The 20,094-nt window shown below is 42.1% G+C and overlaps 2 protein-coding genes across 2 annotated transcripts; both read left to right on the forward strand.

The window, feature by feature from the left end:
- The first annotated feature begins 662 nt into the window (after positions 1–662).
- LOC117887508 (olfactory receptor 10A7-like) lies at positions 663–4,516 on the forward strand. The gene is made up of 2 exons (XM_034790159.1): positions 663–1,009; positions 3,568–4,516. Exons 1-2 carry the CDS (start codon positions 663–665, stop codon positions 4,514–4,516), a joined length of 1,296 nt encoding a protein of 431 aa, XP_034646050.1.
- A 10,372-nt stretch (positions 4,517–14,888) lies between these two features.
- LOC117887509 (olfactory receptor 5V1-like) lies at positions 14,889–15,827 on the forward strand. The gene has a single exon (XM_034790160.1). The coding sequence runs from the start codon at positions 14,889–14,891 to the stop codon at positions 15,825–15,827; it is 939 nt and encodes a 312-aa protein (XP_034646051.1).
- The last annotated feature ends 4,267 nt before the right edge of the window (positions 15,828–20,094 follow it).

The following is a 20,094-nucleotide window of genomic DNA, read 5'->3' on the forward strand; positions in this document are numbered from 1 at the left end:
ATATGCCATTTCAATTTACTTTTATTATCTGTGTTAATTTGATTTTCTTTTTCTTTCTGGTCTTCCAGCTCATAGATTTCTGGAATAAATACCAATGAAGAATCAAACCACAGTCACCAAATTTATTCTCTGGGGACTTTCCAGTGATTTTCCTCTTCCCGGTGTTTTTAATTATTTATGTAACTACTCTGTTTGGGAACATAGTGGTCATGGTGGTGATAAGAGCTGATTCTCACCTTCACATCCTATGTACTTCTTCCTCTTTAATTTATCCTTTGTTGATATCTGCTGTTCCTCAGTCACCGTGCCTAATATGCTGATGAACTTCCTAGCAGAGCACAAAACTATTTCTGTCAATGGCTGCATTGCCCAGATGTTCCTTTTTATCCTCTCGGCTTGTACTGAAGCTTTCATTCTCTCAGCCATGGCTTATGAATGCTACGCTGCCATCTATGACCCATTGCTTTACGTGCAGACAATGAGCAAAGGGATGTGTGTTCAGCTGGTGAATGGTGCATGGACCATTGGATTTTTCTATGCCCTGCTTAACACAGTTTTTTGTCTCAAGTTGCATTTCTGTGGGGCCAATCATATCGATCAATCCTGCTGTGAGCTCCCGCCTCTATTACAACTTGTCCTGCACTGAGACCCTCACCAATCAAATGGTGCTTCTAACTTCTGCTGTGATACTGGGATCAAGCTCCTTCCTCCTCACCCTGATCTCCTACATTCCTATCATCTCCACTATCCTAAGGATACACTCTGTGGACGGCAGGCGTAAAGCCTTCTCCACCTGTTGCTCCCACCTTATTGTAGTTGGTTTGTTGTACCTGGCAGCTTTTTTCCAGTACACAAAACCCAGCTCAGTCTCCTCTGTGGCTCTAGATGAAATGTTCTCCGTCCAGTACAGCATCCTAACTCCCATGTTAAACCCCATTATCTACAGCCTGAAAAATAAGGAGGTGAAAACAGCTCGAAGGAATATATTGGAGGAATTCAGCTCTCTCAAGTAGAGCTCAGCATAGAAGCTTTCGTAACTAGTGTTTGGGATGTTCTCAGCTCAGGTATCTGACTGACACTTTGGGCTGAATCCTCTGCTGTTCTAAAACAGTGTAGATCCATTGAAGTCAATTGGCCAGATCCCCAGCACGTGTAAATCAGCCATAGTTCTATTGGAGCCAGTGGGGGTGATCCCCAGCTGAGGCTAGATTCACAAAGGGATTTAGACATGAACAGGAGAGATTTAGAGACACCCACATCAAGATATCCCATAATGCAAGGTCAAGGCATGCACATGGGAGGGGGCAGATCCCTGTTTCAATCATTTCTCCTCATCAGACACTTGAAGTAGGGGTCTCCCACATCCGAGATGAGTACCATAACCACTGGCATAAAAGTTAGGCTGGAGCTCCTCTTCCTAATTCCTTCTCCTTGTTGGACAAAAACAAATGTGTATATAATTTGCCATGAACAAATTCAGGCTGGAAATTAGAAGAAGGTTTCTCACCAACAGAGGGGTGAGATTCTGGAACAACCTTCCAACAGAAGCTGTAGGGACACACAACTTAATTAGTTTTAAGAGAGAGCTGGATAAATTTATGAGTGCAACTGTACGATTGCATTTCCTGAGATGTTGGAGGGCACGGCTTAGCAGCCCTGGGCTTCACTTCTGGTTTATGTCTTAGCTTCCTAAAGCTCATGCTTCAGGGTTTCGGGTAAGGAAGGGGATCCCCCTCTGGGAACATGTTCTGGAAGGGTTTTGTTGTTGTTGTTGTTTTTGGTCTCCTTCCTCTGAAGCATCAGGGATGGCCACAGCTGGAGATGGGATCCTGGATGAGGTGGGCCAGGCCTCTGAGGTGGCACCATGTATTCTCTCTGTCAGATGTTTGCTGAGGCCTTTCTTGCTCACATAATCAGGGACTAACTGATCTTCAACTCTCACCCAGCACATTTCACTTCAATTTTGACTTTTTCTTTTTTTTTACTCTTTCTATATTATTTACTTTTAAATGTCATTTTTTATTTTTTTTATTTTCCATTTTTGTTTTTTATGTTTTCTTTTTAATATATTTATATTTTATTTTATTGTATCTTATATTTTAATGTTATGTTTTATAGTTTTTTATTTTTATAGTGTTTATTTTAATTTTACATCATTTTGGTTTATATTATTTTATTTTTTTATATTTCATTTCTTTTTCTTTTATAATTGTATAGTGTTTTATTTCTTTTCATTTGTTTTAGAATTATGATGTATTTGCAAAACTAAATGTCACTGAAAATGACACGTCCCAGTAGAAAGGTTTGATTTTGATGAATAAACATCTCCATCAGAAAATTTTCAATTGGCATCCAACTGAGTGTTCAAGCCAAGGTGTGGGCTTCAACTACAATCCCAGTTTTAATTATCCTCAGTGAGTGCTTGGCCATATAAAGAGACTGGGAATTTCCTCTATAAATGAGACTATGGCTGATGACTGCAATGATGATGGGGAGATGAGATGCTTCCAGTAGCCTGATTTCCACTAAAATCAGGCCCACAGAATCCCCTATGTGGTGCTCTAGGCAGAGGAAAACTCTTTGAGATGCCCTCACCCAAATCCCCAACTTCAGGTCCCTAAACCCCTCACACTCTAGACCGTAACCCAGAGGTCACTGCCTCATCCCTGTATTCAGAGTCTATGTAATCAATACAGAGAAGTATCAGTGGGGTAGCCGTGTTAGTCTGGATCTGTATTAGCAGCAAAGAGTCCTGTGGCACCTTATAGACTAACAGACATATTGCAGCATGGGCTTTCCTGGGTGAATTCACCCACGAAAGCTCATGCTCCAATACGTCTGTTTGTCTATAAGGTGCCACAGGACTCTCTGCTGCTAATACAGAAAAGATCATTCAATTTTCAGAATGTCACTAAGCAGTTTGAATCAACAATATTCCTTGGCAGAGAAATCCAAAAGTTTATATGCAATGATCACAAAGCAGCATAAAAACTGATCTACATGGTACAGCATAAATGAAATCAAATGATGACCACCTAAAAAGGCTTAGGAGGTGAGGGTCTGGACTGGCACAACCTCACTCATGGTGTGTTGGTTTCTGTCGGGGACAATGGAAGCTTCTGAAGTCCAAACCAAGCCAATTTGCAGCCAGCAAAATTGTGGGGTGTTTTACCAGCCCAAACGAGGCTGTGAGAATTCAGGGAATCCAGTGCCTACACCTTCATTTGCAACACTCCTCCTGGTGATCTGGTGTTCCCACTGCACACCACTAGTATCAGCTCTTGGGAGCAGAATGAAGGGAGCAAGGCTTAATCTGTTGCCAGACAGAAAAATGAGGGTTTTTACACAAATCTGAGCTTGCCTTAGCAGCATGTTTGTGTGTCAGTTTTTCTCATTCACTCTCAGATGTCATAAGCCTCCATTATATGACTCCAAGCCCCCAGCCTGTGTGCTCAGACCAGTATTTGGGTAGGTGACCTGAAGGAGAGGGAGCATTTGAACATTAATGCATTTAATTTGATAATGTGATATTGACGTTTAACAAATGCTGTTCTTCTTCTCTTGTAGAGTTTGGTTCATTTCTGCCATGGTAGACGCAGAACAGGGAAATCAAACCTCCCTCACAGAGTTCATCCTCCTGGGATTTGGGACTGTCCCAAAACTGCAGATCCTTCTCTTTCTGCTGTTCCTTGTGATTTACATTGTGACCATGGCCGGGAACATCCTCATTGTTGTGCTAGTTGTGGCTGATCAGCACCTTCACACCCCCATGTACTTCTTCCTGGGGAACTTGTCCTGCTTGGAAACCTGCTACACCTCCACCGTCCTGCCCAGGATGCTGGCCAGTCTCCTGACTGGGGATAAGACCATTTCTATTGGTGGCTGCATCACACAATGTTACTTTGTTGGCTTCTTTGCAGCCACCGAGTGTTATCTCCTGGCAGCAATGTCTTATGATCGGTACCTAGCGATATGCAAACCACTGCATTATGCAACCCTTATGAATGGCAGTTTCTGCCTCCAGCTAGCAGCTGGGTCTTGGATAAGTGGGTTACTGGCTAGTTCCATAGTAACTGGTATGATGTTACAATTACCTTTCTGTGGCCCCAATGAAATTGATCATTTCTTCTGTGAATTTACACAAATAATAAATCTCTACCGCAATGACATCTACCAGGTGGAGCTTTTAATTACCATTCTGTCTGCTTTATTCACCCTGCCCCCATTTGCTTTAACTGGAACATCCTACCTGTGTATCATCTCCACCATCATGCGAATCCCTTCCACCACCGGGAGGCAAAAGGCCTTTTCTACCTGCTCCTCTCACCTCATTGTGGTGACAATTTTCTATGGGACCCTGATCATTGTGTATTTGCTACCAAACACCAACACACTCAGAGACCTCAACAAAGTGTTCTCTGTCTTCTACACAATTCTGACTCCTATGGCCAATCCCTTCATATACAGCCTGAGAAACAAAGAGGTGAAAGAGGCCCTGAGAAAAAAATGCCAGTAAATGTGTAGATTAATATCTCATGATTTTTAAGCCATTCTCATCATTTTTCACACCTGTTTGCACATTTGGGGTTGAGTTTATGGGCTTGTCTTTGGGTCAGTCTACCCTGCAATCATGGGGTGTGATTTCAGCTGGTGTAGACAGTCCCCAGCGAGCTTTACTCTAGCTACCAAGTACTGGAGCATTAAAGCTGCGGCAGCGCACGCTTCAGCTGAGACTGGCCATTCAAGTAAGTTCACGGGGTTCCGGGTGGGCCGTTACAGCCCAGGCTGAAGCACAGGCTGCTGCAGGCCCATTGCTCCAGTACCTGAGCTAGGTAGATTAAAGCTGACCTGGGTGTGTCTACACGAGCTGCGGTAACATCCCATGATTGCAGTGCAGACATACTCCTAACTGCAACGTTAGCTCGAGGCCCAACTTGAGTTAAACTCGAGCTGTGGCTTTTGTCTTTTAATATATACAATTGTGTATATATATATATATACACACAATTGTAAAACCTATCAATTATGTTTTTTTTTTTTTACACTGTACCCTGGATTTCTTAACAATTTAAGGCAGAGCAGTTTTTGTTGGGTTGTCTTTTTGTATTCTGGTCAATTTGTTTAGGCAAAACTAAAAAAATGCTTACGTTATTTGTAAAATTTGTGATAGTAAAGCTTTTAATCACTTTATTTAATTGCAATCCTGTGATTAAAAAAATCTTTCACTGAAAAGGATAACTGTTTTTCAAAAAGGGGGTGGGGGTTATGTTTCTTCAGATAACAGGGGTGAGTGGGGTCTGTCTTTATCTTACTCCTTCATGCAGTTAGAAACGCTTCATGACACGGCTGTCTCTTTGTTGCAAAATGTTGCTTGCCTAGTGTCATGTTTAGATCCAATATAAAAGCATGTGAATATAACTTAACTTCTGCAACAAAATATTTTTTATTAGAAATAAACCCTTGTTATCTGAAGCTGTTACCTTCTGCAACAAAATAATTTTTTATCTTACTCCTTCACGCAATTACTCAAGCCACGTGGCTTTTGTCTTTTTAAGCTTTTATTGTAAATGGTGGGAATAATACATTCACCCCAAAATCTTCATGCTTTACAAAGGATATCCTGTAAAGCGGTGTTACAAAGTTTAAATTAAAAGGCCTCCTTACAGCTAAAGTCAATGGGTGCTAATTTCCAATAAATGTAAAGACTATAAAAATGGAATAAGATAAATTGATATAAAGGTTAGGTAAAGGCTGGTATATTACTACAAAAACTTGTATTATATACAGTGTTTGTCTTTTCATTCCTTTGTTTAAAGAGCTGCATTTTTTTAAACAGACCACCGGTCAAAAGCCACGACACTTGGGACGTTGTGATTGGTTCCGGGAAATATATTCTATGGTGTTGCTGTAGGTTCTGATTGGCTCAACCAAGAGGCATAGTTTGCCCCAGTCTGGCTGACCCTGGATTTGCTGGCATTTGCCTAGAGGTAGCTGCAGGGGTAAGACGCTTTTCTCTTCTCTCTGCCATGTGGCCAGTGACACAGGCTTAGGTAGATTAGATTAGAGACAGAGATACGTCAAAAGTGCCCAAATGACTTGGAAGTTTAACTCCCATTAATTTTCTATGGCACCTAGATTAATAGATTTTTAAGCCCAGAAAGGATCATTAGATCATCTATTCTGACCTCCTGTATAACAGGGGCCATTAAATTTCACCCAGTTGCCCCTGGATTGAGTCTAATAACTTATGTTATTAGACTCAATGTCTAGTAGGCTCCATGTCTAGTTGGCAGCCGGTTTCTAGCGGAGTGCCCCAAGGGTCGGTCCTGGGGCCGGTTTTGTTTAATATCTTTATTAATGATCTGGAGGATGGTGTGGACTGCACTCTCAGCAAGTTTGCAGATGACACTAAACTGGGAGGCGTGGTAGATACACTAGAGGGTAGGGATCAGATACAGAGGGACCTAGACAAATTAGAGGATTGGGCCAAAAAAACCCTGATGAGGTTCAACAAGGACAAGTGCAGAGTCCTGTACTTAGGACGGAAGAATCCCATGCACTGCTACAGACTAGGGACCGAATGGCTGGGTAGCAGTTCTGCAGAAAAGGACCTAGGGGTCACAGTGGACAAGAAGCTGGATATGAGTCAACAGTGTGCTCTTGTTGTCAAGAAGGCTAACGACATTTTGGGCTGTATAAGTAGGGGCATTGCCAGCAGATTGAGGAACGTGATCATTCCCCTTTATTCGACATTGGTGAGGCCTCATCTGGAATACTGTGTCCAGTTTTGGGCCCCACACTACAAGAAGGATGTGGAAAAATTGGAAAGAGTCCAGCGGAGGGCAACAAAAATGATTAGGGGTCTGGAGCACATGACTTATGAGGAGAGGCTGAGGGAACTGGGATTGTTTAGTCTCCAGAAGAGAGGAATGAGGGGGGATTTGATAGCTGCTTTCAACTACCTGAAGGGAGGTTCCAAAGAGGATGGAGCTCGGCTGTTCTCAGTGGTGGCAGATGACAGAACAAGGAGCAATGGTCTCAAGTTGCAGTGGGGGAGGTCTAGGTTGGATATTAGGAAAAACTTTTTCACTAGGAGGGTGGTGAAGCACTGGAATGAGTTAGCTAGGGAGGTGGTGGAGTCTCCTTCTTTGGAAGTTTTTAAGGTCAGGCTTGACAAAGCCCTGGCTGGGATGATTTAGTTGAGAATTGGTCCTGCTTTAAACAGGGGGTTGGACTAGATGACCTCTTGAGGTCCCTTCCAAACCTGATATTCTATGATTCTATGATTCTGTGTTTGACTAAATCCTATCCTCCAGGAAGGCACCCAGTCTGAGTTGGTTCTGATAGTTAATCACCATCACTGTTAAAAAGATGTGCCACATTTTTAATTTGAATTTGAGCTTCTTGCCCTTGGATCTCATTATTCCAAGGTTAAGCTCCTCAGCCACTGAAGCACTTTAGAAAAAAGTCCCCACAATGAATAAAAATGTAATAAAAACCCAGGTTGCTTGTGAGCCACCTGTGGTCAAATATTTATTGAAATTCTTTGAGTAATTTTAAATGAGTGCATTTATGAACATTATGTGGTTCTGCAGGGAAAAATTTGGAAAAAAATCACTGTATGCATCACTTGCTCTAAATTATTCAGCCATCTCTATAGACATTAGCCTTGTTTGACCTTAGTATGAAGTTTGTATCAGTTGTGTTAACCATTTTGTGCTTTCACTTACAATGAACATTCAGATTACAGTGGAACATATTCAGGCTATTCTAGCACTGAGGCTATAAAGTGAAAATGATGAGACATAATAGCTCATTTATTTAATATTCAGTGTGCGGAAGAAAGCAGGGTTGTGAAGTGTTATCATCTTAACAGGCAATAAAAACTCACCATTAGGAATAACAGACAAGATTCTAACCTCCAGTTAACCTTGTGCAAATCTGGAGTAACATCATCAGCTTCAGTAAAGTTATTCCAGGTTTACCAGTGGTGTAAATAAGATTGCAACGTGGCCCAATATCTCTTGCTCTCAGCAGGGCATAAATTTCCTTTCTTATTTTCTTCCCTTTGCACACTAGAAAAAAAAAACCACAGAGTAATCTTGCAGACACATTTGTTTGCCAGGCAGCAGAAATACTGTGATTCTGCACAGTGCAAATTTCTGTTAGAGTAGACTCTTGTGAGAATTGACAAGCCAACATGTATGTATATGTATCATACAAAAAACTATCTATCTATCTACCTGCCTTAGGAATTTTTTCCATACTCATCAATGGGGGCCAGCTAAGTAAATTGAATATTGTGACTCTGTGAGAGGGACAAAAAAAAAATCAGATATACACTCCAGCTGAATTGCGAACACCCCAGGGCAGAACCAGAAATCACTCCAAAGTGACTGTCACACTGAGCAGGCATGGCTTACACTTGAACTAAGTGGTTTCACTAGCCTCCATCCCACACCATGCACCTGTCAGCATTGCTCCCTGGGGCTCCTCTCCAGGCAATGACAGCCCCGTGAGAAGCTGGGCCCAGGGACGTATCACAGGGGGGAGGCGGGCGGGGTGGAGGGGTTGCTCAGAACTCACGGGGACCGTTTTCAGGAGGGGGGCAATACTCACACGTGCAGCCTCCCACTCCCTATAGCAGTCAGTGGTCTCCACAGGCGCTCTGCCCACCTCACTCCCCCTCTGTGTGGTTGCATCAACCATCAACCCCAGTTACCCTCCCCTGCACAGGTGCGCTGTGCTGTCTGGCGGGGAGTCTGCAAGCAGGGACCACGATCAGGGGAGGTAGAAAATCCATGTCGAAATCATAAAAATCTGAATACTGGATTTTTTGGAGGTTTTCGGTAAACAATGAAAGAGAAGAGCCTTATTTTTCAGAGAGAAGCCAATATTTCATAATCATGACTCGTGAATTTGCAAGCCTCCTTTTTTAGCTGTCCAGCTTGAGATGCCTGTAAGGGCCCTGAAGTACTGAGCACCCTTCTTTTGAAAACTGGGCCAATTTAATGTGTCTCAAGTTCAGCATCTGAATTCACCAGTTACATTTGACAATCTTGGCCAAAACATACACTAAATTAGTGTGCAAGAGCCCCCAACCCCCCGTCACCATTAAATATTGAACAGATTCTGCAATGACCTTGCCAGCAAAGTATTTCAGCAGGACTGCTGGTGGAATAAGGTATTATATACGGTTCAGTGGGAGTTATTTATGGACCACACTGCAATACCCTAACACTCAGAAGATCTGAGCTTCAAACAGAAAGTTGGTCTAAAGCTTAACTAAAGAAAATCTGGCAGGAGACCTTTTCAAAGCTGCAAATGGGAGTTTAGTGCCCAACTTCCATTGACTTATCAGGGATTTGGGCACCTGCCTGCACCTTTATGCCTTTGGCTTTCGTTCCTAATCATACTAAATAGGGTAACACTCCTATGGACTTCACTTGCACAGGATTGGAGCCCTGGTGCTTTTCATCTTCAAAGTGATCCAGACAGTTTAACTTATTACTTCTCACAAAGTGCCTGGGTGGTAGGTGTATAACCCAGCATTAGGAAGGTGGAAGAAGGATGAGATGAGATAATGCAGCATTTTCTTCTTTAGAACTTAATTTTGTTTTAATGAAAATGAGTGGAGGGGAAACAAGGATCCATTTATCTGTGTGATGGTGTATGACAAGTTGGAATCTCTGACATGACCTCTTCATTCAGGATTTCAAGGAGTGGGATATAGATTCTGCCATCCATCTTGCAGCACTCTCTCTCCCCCTCATCCACCTCAGTTCTCTCATTAAAGAGACCTGTATTTGCCTATGAGGACACCCCAATTCTGCTCTCCCACTTGGTTCACTGTGTCTGGGATCCATTGTCAAAAGTGAACCTGATTTATGCCTCACACGAGAAGATGAGATATCCTTGGCAATTATGCTGATGGGCATTTTTTCATCACTTGCAAGGAAAAGTTAATTATATATACTTGGTTTTCTTTAATTTCTAAGTTAATAGAGTTAAACTTTAGATCTCAGAGGGGAAAAATGTAACAGAGGGTCAGGCTGAGGAGAAGAGGGGAAAGAGGGGACAATTGGACCAGGGCCCTGACCTCACAGGGCCCACCTGAGCATCTGTAACTGGGGTGAAATGGGAGGAGGTGGGGATCTAGAAACAGGATGTATGGTTGATGGGCCTGAGAGGGAAACGTCTAACCTCAGGAAATCTGCCTCTTAACCAGCTGCTCTGCTTATTGCAAAATAACAACTCACAAGTTTAAACAGTAAACTTTAAGGGCCCAATCCATCATGCTTCCTGCTCTTCTGGATAGATTCATGGGACTCGATTCATGAAGAACTTAGACATTGGGTTGCTGAGTGTTGCAGCGCCTAACTTTTAGGCACTTGGGAAAATCATTGCCCTTCACAAAGCCTGAGCTTGGCACCCCAGCTGCCTATACAAAGAAGGGTGGGAGAGAGAGATACCTAAGAAGGGGAGCCATAAAAGCCAGCACACTAGGCAGGAAGCCACCTAAACTAGCTAGTGGGAGATGCTAAGACAAGAAGTGCTAAGCCCCACCTCTCCCAGGGAGTTGAGTGCCTAAGGCCTGATCTACACTGGGCGGGGGGAGAAGGGGGTCGTCGATCTAAGTTATGCATCTTCAGCTACGTGAATAGTCTCATTGCTCTCATTTGTAGGCAATACAGATAATTGCTTGAGTGCTGACCCAGCCCAGTGTTACTGGTAGCTTGTTACAGAGAATGAACTTCAGGGATCTTATCCCAAGGGGAACAAAACAGCATTTAAACCATTCTCAAGAAATCAGCTTTAGTCTTGGAGGCAGTTCAGGAAAGGCTCTTTGTTCCACTCCCACAGATAACGCTACACACCTTGAGTGGTTTCACTGCTCCAGGCAAAGGGTCCAAGGATCACATCCATAGACCTATTGGATGTCTTGAGATGTTCTATTCTGGATGCAGATAGACTAGATAGTCTACCTACCTACTTATGGATTTGGCTAAGAAAACAGAGAAGATCACAGGTCAGAATGATCTCTCCATATTTATAATCCATGTTTAAAGGCAGGTGAGTTGATTCATATTCTTATTAATTTTAATCTTTCAATTTCAAAGGACCAGATTCTGCTCCACTTTGCAGAGAGACCCACCCCTAGATGAGTCCCATTGACTTCTGCCTGGATGCCACACACTGCTCGCACAGAGGCCGTGGCTGGCAACCTAGCTACTATGAATCATCTAGCTCTCGATCTTGCTCTCAACAACACTGAGACAGATGAGATCAGTTGGTGCATGTCAGCAGCAGTGTGTGTGTTAGGGGGCAGTGAGGTTAGGGGCAGGGCATTCTCTGGAGATGGCACTTAGGCAGATTCTGTGCATTGATTTCTGTGTAAATCTTTCAAGTCTTTTATTTATTTATTGTGTTGTTTTTCAGCAATTTGCTTTCTCCTTTCTTTCATGCTTTTGTGGGTTTGGATGCAGCTCAGTCATTGCTTGTTATCATGACCAGATGATCTTTTCTCAGGTTGACTCCTCATATTTTGATATTCTAGTCTTCATTATCAATAGCTTTTTCCACAGATAGCAGAGTTTTCCTTTATCACATCGTGGGATGTATGTTCTGTCAATGCCTTGATTGCTATGCAATACGCTAGGCATCACCAGCAGTTGTCTTCTTTGGATGTCAATTTTTTTCTTCTCCTCTTGATTCCGCTCAATCACTCCAGCAATATTCTGTACTTCTGGAACCCCCCACATATTAATGGCTCAAATGAAATCTTAGACTTGAGTTTTGTCCATAGAGTAGTTCTTATACATCTGTAATATTCTTTCCTCACTTTTTCTTTCAGTTTCTTATGTTATAGCTCTGACAGTTTCCCTCATGGGGACATGCTGAGATATCATGGATAGTTCCTTCATTGTAACTTGTATGTTATGAGATTGTTCCAGTCTGGCCATCTTTACAGATGCTGACACACAGTTAGCAAAGCCAACCTGTAGCTTTATATCTTCCCCAAACTTTTCCACACATCATCAATCTCTGTAGCTCCTTTTTGTGACTGTTCATGTAGTTTCAGCTTGCCCAGGTCTAACAAATTAACTAGTTGTTGATCTTTGCTGATATGACAATCACAATTTATCTCTACAAGCATCCATGTGAGAGGCAGCATCACTACAACAGACGGGGCACTGGTGCTAAGGAATCCTCTTGAAAGATTGCTTTTAATTTGAACCTTTTGAAGAGTCCCTTTTAGGTAGAGTCGAGTGTTCCAGTTAAGCATAGATTGCTGCAGAAGGGAAATGATTTTTGGATGAACCTTGGACACTTTAATTGTGTGGAGTGTCCCACATCCATGGATCACAGAAGCTACAAAACAAAGAATGAGAGCATCTAATTTTTTCTGTGATCCTCCTAGAAAGCCTGAGTTGGTCTTTTGTCCCTTTCATATTTACTGATCTTTTTGCTCAGGAGGCAGCATTCCATTGCAAGCTAGCTCTAGCCAGATCTTCTTTGCCAGATTTGTTGATAGAAATTTTCCATGTAGTTGGTCAACCAACCGTGTTTAATCTATAATTCATAGGATCACTGCGGCCACTTCCTCCTCCTCTTTTTATTTTTTTGGTACCAGGAGTGTTGTCCCTGTTACTATCTATCTTGGAAATCTGTTCTTCAGACATTTATTATGTTGTTCAAGCAAACAATCAATCCGTGTTGTAAGGCATTTCAGCCAGAATCCATGCATCCCATCTGGTTTGGGTGGCTTTCAATTTTCTATTCTTCTCGGTACTTCATCTGTTTCTTTCTTTGGTTTTTGTGTATTCCTCTGCGCTGTGGCTTTCTAATTTTTTCTCACATTTTTAATCCAGTCTGCTTTCTGATTATGTTGTTCATCCTCAGACCAGATTTCCTTCCAGTAGTGCTGAAACTCTTCCACATCATTTATTGGCTCTCTATTTTTCCTATTCTGCTTTTAACATTAATCAGATCAAAATCTCCTAGGGTCTCTGAAGTGACTCTTCTCTTGATACTAAGAACTTTGTGGGAAATCTTTCAAGTCCATGACACTGAGTTGTCAGCTTCTCTTTACATTGTTCCTTCATAACTCTCATATCCTTTCATTCAGCTGATATTTCATCTTCAGGCTGTGTGCTGCTCTTTAAATATATAATATAATATAATATAATATAATATAAATCAATAAATCCTTCATATTTCCTGTACTTTCTTTGGGGGCTGCTACACTCATATTTGTCCTCATTTTTTCTTCCATTTGTGGCTTCTGTTTATCCTGTATCATTTGCTTCTACCAAAATGTTTGCAGGTGGGTCAACATGACTAATCTCTCCTTTCAGGCTTTCAATCTCCATTTCTGTAAATACTCCTCTTTGCAATTAAGCTCTGTTGTCCAGTGAGTATATGCTCAGTCATTACTTTCTCGATTTTTCTTTCCTTCAAGTGTTGGAGCATTCATTTTTCTCCAGGCTCTCTGTTCTGGTTTTGCCAAAATCCAACCTTAGATCACTTCTTGGTTTGTACTACGAGTCCTTTTCAGTCTTTTGTTGAAAACTATTTCTGGTTTCCTTGGATTGTTTGGACAGCTGCATGATATCCACCTGAGGCTACCCGCTTCCACACAACACACCTTGCCAGTGGAGGAGGCTGCCATACAGCTAAGCTCTTCGGAGGCCCCCTCTATGGCATTCAGAATAATTATCAAGTTGCCTGTATTCTCTCTATTTGGTTGGGTTGTCAGTCTATACAATATGCTGGGTCCTAAACCAGTATTTCTAGGTCCCTGGGGTTTATTATTTATTTATTTGTTGGCAGTGGAGGAGCTTGTCATACAGCTAAGCTCTTCAGAGGCCCTCTTTATGGCATTTGTAATATTTATCGATTTGCCTGCGTTCTCTGTATTTGATTGGGTTGTCAGCCTATGCCCGAACCAGTATTTCTACGTCTTGGGTGTTGTTATTATTATAGAAATCCTAGATATTGTAATAGAGATGAATCCAATAATATGCCCTGGATATTAAATACTCTACAACAGTGGTTTTGAACCTGTTGTCCACAGACCCCTGGGGGTCCGTAGACCATATCTAAGATTTCCAAAGGGGTTTGCACCTCCATTCAAATGTTTTAGGGGTCCACAAATGAAAAAAGTCCAAAAACCACTGCTCTATAAAAATTACAAAATGTAATAGACAAAGATGTACTTATAGAATTGGCTAGATCCCCAGTGGGTGTGACTCAGCCATAGCTCCATTTGAGACAATGGGCCAGATCCCCAGCTGGAGTAAAAACAGCTGTATTCTCTGCTGATGTTAGAGGGACAGATGAAAGAGTTATTAGGCCAGAGAGAAACAGCAAGTGAGCAAATGACTTTATAGTCTGCTGGTTAGGGCCCTCACCCTGGATGCAGGAGATCAAGTCCCCTTTCTTCAATGAATTTTATTATTTAACCACAGTGGAACAGATTCAACAGGAGAGGCTAAGCGAGGCCCTCATCAGACTGTCCCATAGTTCCAGCCTGGTGGGGATTTTGTGACTACCTGTCGGGCCTGATTCTGCAATTTAGGTGCTTAAAGTTGCAGTTTCACAAGAGGACTTCGGCCCCTATCTGGCATATTTTGTCTCTGTACAACACACAAATTCCAACCAGGGCATTGCTGTCTATTTCTCTAAATCTTATCTATTTTTATATATATATATATATATATATATATATATATATATATATAGTACAGGATAGAATAGGGCTCTCTTTGCATTCATCCAACTGAACAGATAATCTCTGCATGCCATTTTAGTTCACTTATGTTGTGTTAAATTACATTTATTTATGTATTGGTCTTACAGGTCACAGTTTTACCAAATAAATATCAATGGAAAATCAAACGACAGTGACCAAATTTATTCTCCGGAAACTTTCCAGTGACCCACAGACGCAGATTTTCCTCTTCTCGATGTTTTTAGTTATTTACCTTATCACTCTGGGTGGTAACATAGTGATCATGGTGGTGATAAGGGCTGATTCTCACCTTCACACCCCTATGTACTTCTTCCTCTTCCACTTATCCTTTGTTGATATCTGCTATTCCTCAGTCACGGTGCCTAATATGCTGATGAACTTCCTAGCAGAGCACAAAACTATTTCTGTCAACGGCTGCATTATCCAGATGTTCTTCATCCTCCTCTCGATTGGTGCTGAAATTTTCATTCTCTCAGCGATGGCTTATGACCGCTACGCTGCCATCTGTGACCCATTGCGTTACATGGAGAGAATGAGCAAAGGGATCTGTGTTCAGCTGGTGAGTGGGGCATGGACAATAGGCTTCTTCCATGCCCTGCTTAACACTGTTTTTACCTCCAAGTTGCATTTCTGTGGGCCCAATCAAATCAACCATTTCAGCTGTGAGCTCCCTCCTCTATTACAACGATCCTGCACTGACACCCTCACCAATCAAGTGGTGCTTCTTACTTCTGTTGTGGTATTTGGGTCAAGCTCCTTCCTCCTCACGCTGATCTCCTACATCTACATCATTTCCACCATCCTGAGGATACGCTCTGTAGAGGGCAGGCGTAAAGCCTTCTCCACTTGCAGCTCACACCTTATTGTGGTTGGTTTATGGTACCTGACAGCCTTTTTTCAGTACACAAAACCCAGCTCAGTCTCCTCTGTGGTTCTGGATGAAATATTCTCCATCCAGTACAGCATCTTGACCCCCATGTTAAATCCCATTGTCTACAGCCTGAAAAACAAGGAGGTGAAAATAGCACTAGGGAAAACGTTGGGGAAATTGAAGTTTCTCAAGAAGTGTTGATGATCTTAAATTAAATAGTTTTTTAAAATCCAAGAGCAGAGAACTGTGGATAACTTGTGTTTGGGACATTCTCAAGTCAGGTAACTGATGGACACATTGTGACAACCTCAGCTGCTCTAAATCAGTGTAGCTCCATTAAAGTCAGCGGGCCAGATCCCCAGTTGTACAAGAGTCACTGTAGCACGAGGGCCTGGATCCTGGGTCTCCTACATCCAGAGTGAGTGCTCTGAGCATCAGGCTGTAGAGTCATTCATACATTTTTCTCTCTGTCCTTTCTCCATATCTCTTTGATCTGTCCCACTGACTTCAGGGGAGCTATGGCCAATTTATACCAGCTGGGCATCTGGCCAATTTTATAAAAATCTCTTCATCTATTGATTTCTCAGGTTTTTTTTGACTAATTTGTTGAAACAACTGATATTAAATAGTTATCTTATTGTACTTTACCCTACTAAAATTTCAAGGATTTTTTCAATAATTAATTATAAGAATTAGTGGAGCCAATGGGTTTATTTCCCAGGTAGGGCTAGATCCACAAAGGGACTCAGGTTTGAACAGGAGAGTTAGAGAGAGACCCCCATGACCATATCCCATATACTCATGGTTGGGGCACTCTCATGGGTGGGGAGAGATCCCCTGTTTAAGTCCTGTCTCTTTATCAGGCACTTGAAGCTGGGCCCTCCCACATCTTAGGTGACTACCCTGACCATTGAGATAAAAGTTGAGTGGTTTCCTCCTTCTAATTCCTTCTTCCTTCCCCCAGTCCAGCTTTTTGTTAAAAATTTCCTTAGGTGCAGTTAGAGGGTTCCCAGCTGGGAACCCTCTAAACAGAAGGAGGTGTCTTGCTCCAGGGGACATGGGGACTGAACTCTTTGACACAGGTGGGGTTTAGAACACACCCTTCTCCTCATCCTCTCCTATTGGCTAGGGAATCACCTATCGTGATGTTAGAACATAAGAACAAATGATAGACTATCCTAGGTCAGATGGTCCATCAGACCAATGGTCTATCTTGCACAGTATCCTGTTTCTGACAGGGGCCAGTGCCAGATTCTTCAGAGGGAAAAATGAACAGAACAGGCAATTATTGAGTGATCCATCCCCTGTTGTCCGGTCTCACCTTCTGGCAGTCAGAGGTTTAGCGACATCCAGAGCAGGGGGTTGCCTCTCTGGCCATCTGGACTAATTGCCATTGATAGACCTATCCTTCATGAATTTATCTATTTTAAAAAAAAAAAAAAAAACCTGTTTTCAGCACAAGAGAAAGGGAACAAGGGAAGTTAAAATGAAAGCCTGATTTAATATTTTATATTTCAAATGCTTTAACTGTTTTGCTGCCTTGTCTATATGTTTAATAAAAGGTTTTAAAAAACGTATTGTCTACTGAGTGTGGTCATCCTATTTGTATAAAGGTATAACTCTTGTATCTGAAACTAGAAATTTGAACTATAACTCTGAGGGCCTATTGTAATTATGCAAAGTGTAGACCATTAATGATGGTTTGGAATCTTAATGGCTCCCATTAACCAGGACAATTGACTGTAGGTGGCTCTATTTGTAGGCAAGCCTTCTTGTGAGTCAGGCTGGGAGGAATGAAGTTTGGGGGGTTTACAGTGACATGTGATAATGGCACATGAACTTGAATCCATCTTTAACCTGGTGCTTTTCCTTTGAGAGGAGAGGTGGAACAGGAAAAAGTGGAGCCATCATGAAGAATCCCCTAGCTAGCACGTGAGCTGGAACAAGAGCTGTACCAGGGGGAAGAATTGTGCCCAGGTCTGGAAGGTGTCCAGTCTGAGGAGAAAACTTACTGAAGCATCTCTAAGGGTGAGATTATCTGTATTCAGTTTGATTAGAGATAGATTTGCAGATTTTATTTTGCTTGGTGATTTACTTTGTTTTGTCTGTTACTACTTGCAACCACTTAAATCCTACTTTCTGTATTTAATAAATTCACTTTTTGCTTATTAATTAACTCAGAGTATGTGTTAATACCTGGGTAGGCAAACAGCTGAGTATATCTCTCTATCAGTGTTATAGAAGGCGAACAATTTATGAGTTTACCCTGTATAAGTTTTACACAGGGTAAAATGGATTTATTTGGGTTTAGACTCCATTGGGAGTTGGGCATCTGAGTGTTAAAGGCAGGAACACTTCTGCAAGCTGCTTTCAGTTAAGCCTACAGCTTTGGGGCCAGTAATTCAGACCCTGGGTCTGTGTTGGAGCAGATGGGCGTGTCTGGCTCAGCAGCACAGGGTGCTGGGGTCCTGAGATGGGAGGGAAAGCAGGGGCAAATGTAGTCTTGGCACATCAGGTGGCAGCTAGCAGGGGGTTTCTGTGATCCAACCCATCACTGTCTCCCTGCAGACAGATTTACACTCATGCTAATAGTCCAGACTCACACTTAATTTCAATAAAATTATTCATGTGTACAACATTCACAGTAATAAAAGCTTTTGTTGGATTGGGCATTATATATCTATTTATATGAGTATTTGTATTTTCACTAAACCTACCACCCTGAAAAGTGAGATCTGCAAGATGTTAATTAGGCCTTAACTTTCATAGGGGTCCAAATTCTGGGTACTGAGGAAGAGACAGGAGCAGATCTTGAATACAATGGAAATGAAAATGTGAAGATGGGTGCTTGGAGTTACATGGAAGAACCATGTTTGGAATGAATGAAATAAGGGAAATATGAAGATGATACAAGTTATAGAAAAGCTGAGGGAGTCCAGGAATAGATGGTTTGGCCATGTGAAAAGAAAATCGGAAGAATATATATGAAACAGGGAGTTAAGCTTAGAAATGGAGGGTAAGGGAAGGGTTGGCAGACCCAGAACTAGATGGATGGATGTCATACTAGAGGATATGATTAGCTGCAGAGTTTCCAAGGAATAGCATTCAAGACAGACTGGAATGGATAAGAAGGACGCGAACAGTCAACCCCATGTAGATGGTAGTAAGGCTGGAAGAAGATGGGAGTTGAGTAAGCGCAGCAAGAGGTTCGGACACTATATTGCAAGAGTGGCCTTGTGACAGATATGACAAGGTCCTGTAACATCCTGGACAAACCTGATTGAATTAAGTTTCATATCTTTGGAGTTCATTGTATTAAAAATGCAAATGTTTGTGTACTATTGTAGGATTGTGTGGAGCTTCTTTAAAAGGAAGGCAATTGCTGGGAGATATTGGGGACTTCAATGTACTTTTTGGGATAATACATGTGAAATAGATTTTCAAGGAAATTAGTGGGGGTGAAGATTATGCAAATGACCCACCTAGAATCCATCCTTTTGAAGCTACACTTTGAGCAGATTCCCATTGTCTGGCTGATTACCTAGTCAAGATCTCTTTAAAGAGCCTAACTGGAGAAATCAATGACTCAGAATCAGGAGATGATCTTGGTCTGAGCTGAGATGTGATGAACTTGAAACCAGAGGAAGATCCTTTGCTACTTGTTGGACAGCTCCTACCAGAGCCCTGCACACATATTTAATCTCATGCTTCACTAGAAGCTAAATTAATTTGGCTTTGCTCTTAAATTACAGGGAGAAAATCTGTCTGATTTGCATTCCCTTGGCCTGCTCAGATTCTCCAGTGTGTCTGTGTATGGTTCCCCTAGTATGACCCAGCCTGTTCAAACTGGTTCCAGTGCTCCCCAAGTACAGAAGGCTACAGACTTTAACACACTGACTCTTAATGTCCATTAAGGCTGTGTCTACACTATAAGCTAGAGGTGTGATTCCCAGTTCCTGGAGCTAGCATTCCAAAATTAGCAGTAGTATCATGGGCAGCAGTGAGTGGAGGCACAGACTAGTTTCACTGAATGAAAACCTGCCTGAGAACCCTATGCGTAGGTATTTGGCATGCCTAGCCCATGCCAACATATGCCAGGTCCTGTACTACAGCAGCTACTTTACACTTCGTGTGTGTCTACACAGTCAGCTAGGGGTGTGATTCCCAGCTCACGCAGACATACTCACGGTATGTCTCATTGAGGTAGCTCACTCAAAATAGTAAAATGTTAGGCAAGTATTGGAAAGAGCCTCTTTCCCTACAGCTGAGACAGACCCTTTTTGGGTGAAATATCCTTTCCATTATATGGTACTAAAAGCATCACAGTAGTGACGGATCCTGAAGCTATCTTAACAATTACTAGAGGGAAACCCCATCTGTCACACTAGAAATATAGCTAGAGAGAGAGAATGTTACTGAAAAATTACTAGAGTGCCCAAAGGATGGTACCATTGTGTTTATAGAATTT

This window comes from Trachemys scripta, chromosome 14, assembly GCF_013100865.1.
Source record: "Trachemys scripta elegans isolate TJP31775 chromosome 14, CAS_Tse_1.0, whole genome shotgun sequence".
Classification (NCBI taxonomy): domain Eukaryota; kingdom Metazoa; phylum Chordata; order Testudines; family Emydidae; genus Trachemys; species Trachemys scripta.